The 6,764-nt window shown below is 39.1% G+C and overlaps 1 protein-coding gene across 1 annotated transcript in view; it reads left to right on the top strand.

Moving 5' to 3' along the window:
• The first annotated feature begins 4,240 nt into the window (after positions 1-4,240).
• The window catches only part of parga (poly (ADP-ribose) glycohydrolase a), a 30,285-nt gene continuing 27,761 nt past the window's right edge, over positions 4,241-6,764 (top strand). Inside the window, exons 1-4 of the mRNA XM_042502362.1 lie at positions 4,241-4,324; positions 5,212-5,314; positions 6,135-6,257; positions 6,367-6,447. Of these exons, the coding sequence (XP_042358296.1) occupies positions 4,296-4,324; positions 5,212-5,314; positions 6,135-6,257; positions 6,367-6,447 (336 nt within the window). The 5' untranslated portion in view covers positions 4,241-4,295. The remainder of the gene's footprint in view (positions 4,325-5,211; positions 5,315-6,134; positions 6,258-6,366; positions 6,448-6,764) is intronic.

The following is a 6,764-nucleotide window of genomic DNA, read 5'->3' as shown; positions in this document are numbered from 1 at the left end:
AACGCAGCTAACGAATAATAGCTAATGGCTAACGTTTAGATTTGTAGCCAATCAAAGCTAAGTTAGCTCAACATGACTTGTTTTTTTAAGTCTTGTAAGACGTGACTGCATCGATGTAGCAAGCTATTAATAAAACCCGAAGGATATAAATTATACCACCAATAGTTGAGTAACTATTTTTTTTGTTTTGTATTGCCGTGAAGATAATATCCTAGTATAAACAATTGTTAGGGTTAGTTAGCTAGCTAATTGTAGCTTTGTGGAGCCTGCCAGCAGCAGCTTTGCTTCGTGATGTGCTGGCTGCCGAGTGCTTATTTGTTGAAAACTGCCGTCAGGAATTGAAACTGATATCTTTGGCAAGAGACTGAATTGAAAGCTTAGACCACATCTCAGCCCGGTCGAGTTGCCCACCCTCACTTTAGTAGAAATTGGACCAAACAAAGTATAAAACACACAGTCTGATAATTTCAAGGTTTGAGTTTAGCCTCCGTTCAAGATCATACATAAACAAATGAGGTGTATTATGCTCTGTTTGTAAGGGTCTTATCTGGAGGTCAGAGGTCTAGGATGATTACGTCTCGGAGTCAGATGAGTAGAATATTGATACTAGGCTTACATGACATGGACTGTGGCCCTTGGGGGTTATTTTTGTAATTAAATACAATAGATGAAGGAATGTTGACTGATAAATGTGTAGATACTTGTACCTATATAAGCTTTTGGCAACCATTTCGAGCAACTGGCAAAAAAATCTCAGCCTTTGATTGCCACTAGTGGAAACCACTTTTTAAAATATAAGAAATACAGACAGCAAAAAGCAAAAATTAGATATTGCTCCTACTGGCAGAACTGAAATCAGTCAGTGCTGCATTCAACAATGCTGCATGTTGAAAATAAAGCTTTGCAAGCTAACAGTTACTTTATACTTTAAGTTGAACTACGGCAAAACTACCCATAGGGAGAAATCAAGTTAACTAAAGCTACTACATGGGTCAAACTATAATCAAATAATTTTGATTATAACAAAATATGGGCAAAACAGCCGCAACAACGAAGTGAAAGTAAACCGGACGACAACATTTGTGATATGTGTGTGCAGATAAATAGTTTAACTTGCAAATAATTAAATAATTATGTAATGCACTTAACTCCGAAGTCCTGCACAAAGAGGGACATGCTTGTAAGTGGTGTCTTGTCGTTTTCATGTACATAGCACTGCTAGCTTGATGAAAAGAAACGCAGCTAACGAATAATAGCTAATGGCTAACGTTTAGATTTGTAGCCAATCAAAGCTAAGTTAGCTCAACATGACTTGTTTTTTTTAAGTCTTGTAAGACGTGACTGCATCGATGTAGCAAGCTATTAATAAAACCCGAAGGATATAAATTAATACCACCAATAGTTGAGTAACTATTTTTTTTTGTTTTGTATTGCCGTGAAGATAATGTCCTAGTATAACAATTGTTAGGGTTAGTTAGCTAGCTAATTGTAGCTTTGTGGAGCCTGCCAGCAGCAGCTTTGCTTCGTGATGTGCTGGCTGCCGAGTGCTTATTTGTTGAAAACTGCCGTCAGGAATTGAAACTGATATCTTTGGCAAGAGACTGAATTGAAAGCTTAGACCACATCTCAGCCCGGTCGAGTTGCCCACCCTCACTTTAGTAGAAATTGGACCAAACAAAGTATAAACACACAGTCTGATAATTTCAAGGTTTGAGTTTAGCCTCCGTTCAAGATCATACATAAACAAATGAGGTGTATTATGCTTTGTTTGTATGGGTCTTATCCGGAGGTCAGAGGTCTAGGGATGATTGTGTCTTGGAGTCAGATGAGTAGAATATTGATACTAGGCTTACATGACATGGACTGTGGCCCTTGGGGGTTATTTTTGTGACTAAATACAATAGGTGGGGAATGTTGACTGATAAATGTGTAGATACTTGTACCTATATAAGAGACATGCATGAGTTGTAAGAGGGAGATTCACATTGGTCCTGAATCTTCTGTCAGACAGACCATGGTGCCTGGTGGATGCTGAACTTTGTTGTAATAAATTAATTCTTATGCAACCAAGTCGGTGTCAGCGGCGGTTCCTTCATCGACTACACATCATTGCTACTAAGAAACAACGACACAAAGCTTTGTATCTGGCTCTAAAAGTGAAGTTAACTGTCACTTGACACCTGGCAGTAAGTATCTGTATCATAACTTTGTAGGTATGTATGAGATATAATAAGTTACATCCTTTCAATGTGAATATTTTTCTTCTTGCAGCTATTGTTGAGTCATCTTGTCTGACCTGTCAAAGATGGATGAAGTGATGGATTCTCAAAAAAGGTAAAACAGTCAAGGCAGCATCATGATTTTGCCTCCTTAGTTCTAAGAAAGTTTCAATAAACAGTGCTGTGTAAAAGTCTTAGGCTACCTCAGATTTGTTGTTTTAGCAAAGTTGTAATGGGGATAAACATATCTATTTTCTTAGTCTTTTTGTTAGCATACGAACAAAGAATACCGAGAACATGTTTAATGCACTAAATTACCAAAAAGCTCAGAACGAAATGGCCTCTTTAGAGTGAAGTCAGTATTTAGTCTGACCCCCTTTACATGTAGTGCCTTTTAAACTCTCTGGGGCAGACTATCTTGAAGTTTTGTGGTATACAAGCCTGCTTCAGCGCTTCCCAGAGCTCGTCTTTAGACATGGGCTGTTTGTTATTCCTTTCTCTGTCCAGGTGATCCCACACTGCTTCTATGATGTTCAGATCTGGACTCTGTGGTGGCCACTCCATTAGTGTCAGTGTTTTATTTGCTGTTTTTTTCTCCAAATATGATTTCAGTGCATTAGTAGTGTGCTTTGGATCATTGTCATAGTAAAAAGTAAACCCATTTCCAATCAGATGTTTTCCAGAAGGAATGGTATGGTGTATTAAAATTTATTGATACTTTTCAGCAGTCATGACTATAACAAAACCATACAACCATAACAAAAGGTCAATCAATCAATAAATATTGAGCTTTGGACATGTCTTGAATGCAGCCTGGTGTAAATCCACCAGACGGTAAGTTATGGAAATCTTATGTTGTCTGCCCAAGAGAGTTCAAGACATGCTAAGTGGAAATGGAGGTCACACTAAATACTTGCAACTGTTGAAGTTGTTTTTTTTTCTGAAATATTTGCACTGTTAGTACTGTATACATGTTTCTTGTATGATCTGGTTGTATTTTATTGTAGAGATTTGTGAGAAAACAAATCACATTTTCCAGCCTTGGAAAAGTCATTGAATCATTAGTAAAAAATAATTGAAAAATATAAAAGGCATTGGATTTCGTAGTGTGTAATTACATTTCTAAATCAGTCTTCCATGGATAACCTTCCACATAACAAAACTTCAAATTTTATTTTCTCTAGCTGTTGACTTAACAATGCTCTAGATGTGTCGATGTGTGACAGTGCTTTGTTTACCATTACGTACATTTCTTCATTTTCTCCCCACGCTCCATCTCTCCCTTCCTATATGCCAGCCAGTGGAAATTATATGTGAAATGTATCATGAGTCCTTGAAAAGTCATGGAAAAGTTTTGAAATTTAGACCATGAAAATATGTGGGAGCCCTGCTATGATTGTAAAGAATACACTTTGTAGATTCGACCTTCTCTCACTTTGTTGTTTTTTCTGTTCACCGCAGTGTGACTTCAGAAGTCGAACCAGAAGCTGCCAACAATGATGTCCCAAAAGCATCCTTAACAGATGGAGAAGATGACCTGTTTTGTGGACCCCAAAAGAATGAAACTACAGAAGACTGTGCACTAACAGAGAAAACTCAAGATGAGGCTGCATCTCAGACTCAGATGGACTGTGGGTCTGCAGCTGAGCTGGATGAATCTGCTCTTGAAAGCAGCAGAAGTCACACTTCTCAAACACCATGTTCTAATGGGCAGAAATCTAAGAGGCCCAGTTCGCCTGGTCCTCACCTTGTTAAAGAAACCTGTGTTGCTGCACACTCTCCAAATCCAAAAACTCACCCTCTGTCTTAGTTATAGCCCCAGGAAGGGTGTAAGTACACCCAGTGATGTGGAGATGCTGAGTCCGGACAGCCCCGTCAGTAAAACCGTGTTTGTCAACAGCTCTGCAGACAAGGATCATGATGGCAGTGGTTGTGCAGAGGACTCTAGCTTTGCAAAGGAACCTCAGCAGTTTGTCAAAGACTCTGACTCTGGATGTTTGGCCAAAGAAAAAGTCCACCAGGGTGCTGGTGGGAACTGCGGTTAATGACATAGCTGGAAACAGTGGCTCATCTGATATGAGCCAGCCAGGTGCACTTTTTGAAAGGTACTTGTGAACATTTTCTGTGTTCCACTTTTTGTCTTTTGTGATTAGTTAATCCCCTCTCATGTTGTGTCCAAGCTCCACTATATTCCCTAATGTCGTTCAGTAATAACGTGGTATTACAGGGCTTAACAGTAAAGATTGCCAGGAAGCTTTTGGCAACCATTTCAAGCAACTGGCAAAAAATTCTCAGCCTTTGATTGCCACTAGTGGAAACCACTTTTTAAAATATAAGAAATACAGACAGCAAAAAGCAAAAATTTAGATATTGCTCCTACTGGCAGAACTGAAATCAGTCAGTGCTGCATTCAACAATGCTTCATGTTGAAAATACAGCTTTGCAGCTAACAGTTACTTTATACTTTAAGTTGAACTACAGCAAAACGACCCATAGGGAGAAATCAAGTTAACTAAAAGCTACTTTGACATGGGTCAAACTATAATCAAATAATTTTGATTATAACAAAATATGGGCAAAACAACACATGCAAGCATAAAATTGCCACTCAATTGAGATTAAAAAGTGTCCACTTTTTTCACAGGTCATACATTAACAAAGAAAAAAATGCTAAAAAAAAATATATATATTTTCTTCTGAAAAGAAATCTTTAAAAAAACTACTTTTAAAAAAAGTTAAACTACTTGTTTAATTACTATTTCTGCTTACTTAAGTACAGCTTTTAAACATTTTTTTATATTAGGCTGACACATAACTACATAGTATCTTAATTACTCAAAATATTAAGTAACTAAAAATACATACTTTTCAGTTTCAAATACCAAAAGCTGTTTCCTGGTTGTCAACAAAATTTGAAAGTCAGTGTTGGGCCCTTCAGACTGACCTGTTCTGTTTTGGTCTGTGTTTCAATCACCTTGCGTGACATTGACAGAGGATGGCTGGGTACACCCATAGATGAGCTGAACCGAATGCCCCAGTGTGCCCCCCCTCTGTCTCACCTGAAAGCAGTGCCTAACCACACTGTCGCAGTCAGGGTGAGTAAAAAGCCACTACTACCATGTTTGTTGTATGTATGTGGTATGCTGTGAAGTATACTGCAGTCATGGAAAATAGTGTGCATGCAGATCTGACTTGGCTTTGGTGGGTGGTGGGTCTGCACTTGGTTTTTTAATAAGATAGAATAAGATAAGGAAAAGTGTGAGAGTGGAGCCATCCTCCACAATTCCCTCAGGGCCTCTTGTCAGTAAAGCTCCTATCAGACTGTGCCATCCACTACAAGTCCCACAGGAACACTGTCAGTGCTGCTATGTCGCTACCACTTGCTCTAACCATCAACTCACCACTGCCACCCAAGCTAGATTGTACATCATCACACCTTGAAATCACAAGAATGCTAGGTTTTAATTACTGTTCTGGAAAAATCACATCTCTACTTTAAAATAAGTAGAGATGGGCATTAGACTTTCCTCAGAGGAAGGGCTCATGCCTCTGAGGAAGGCATTTACTCTGAGAAATTATTTCCAAGAGGAAGGGCTAATGTCCGAAATGTCACAAGTGTGGAGGTAGTCTAATATGTTTTCATTGGAGCATGCATTAGTGTGAGGACTTAATTTATTCTTTCATATCTATTTTTGCTTGGTCCAACACCTAGATTTTATAACTTTTGGATGTGCACGCTGCTTGAACTTTTCGCTATTTTTGATTTTGTTCACAACATCCACAACATCAATGTTCTGAGTTCTTGGAAGTTTTTTAAAGGCAACTGTTGCCTCTTTTTGAAAAGTTATCTTATCTACACACAACAGTAACCTGTAAAGACTTTTTGTTTTCACTGTCATTTTGTTCCCGTTACAGACAGATCTCCTCAGAGAGGGAGAGGTCCCTGTTTCATACCCTAGCAAGTTCAAAGATGCGTGGGATGATGTGTCCGTGAAGATGCCCTGCTCTGAGAGGAATCTGTTTCCTATGGAGACTGAGGTATACGAATGCATCATAGCTTTGCATGTTTTGCTAAACATGCCTATGTATTAATTACTGCATGAAAGTTCTGTAGTAAAACCGATTTGTAATTTGTTGTGTCATGTAGGAGGGAGGTGGTGTCCAAAGTCGGTGGGAGCTGATCCACACTGCCCTGCAGGGAGGGTTCAAAAGTTCTCTGGATGTGAGGGTAAGACAGCTGTGCTAGAGCTGGACTCTGCTGAATTAGGCTCAACATCTCTTTATCCCTCACTGAGGACAGGTGTCCACATTGTATTTTTCTTTTGCATAAAAGCAGCCACAGGGCACTGGGGGGCGCTTCATTGCAGCTCTTTGTAAAAAAGCACACTAGCTAAAGGAGCAACAGTGACTCAAGTGGAGGTTTTCAATTAGAAATGCTTGGAGTGGCCACACAAAAAAGCCAGAGCACTCTAAAAGAAGACCCTCGCCGCAGCACTTTATCTCAAGGCGGCTGCTTGTTTTTACATAAACTCTCTCCTAATTGGC

Source organism: Plectropomus leopardus, chromosome 15 (assembly GCF_008729295.1).
Source record: "Plectropomus leopardus isolate mb chromosome 15, YSFRI_Pleo_2.0, whole genome shotgun sequence".
Taxonomy (NCBI): Eukaryota; Metazoa; Chordata; class Actinopteri; order Perciformes; family Serranidae; genus Plectropomus; species Plectropomus leopardus.
This window is presented reverse-complemented; position numbering and strand designations above follow the sequence as displayed.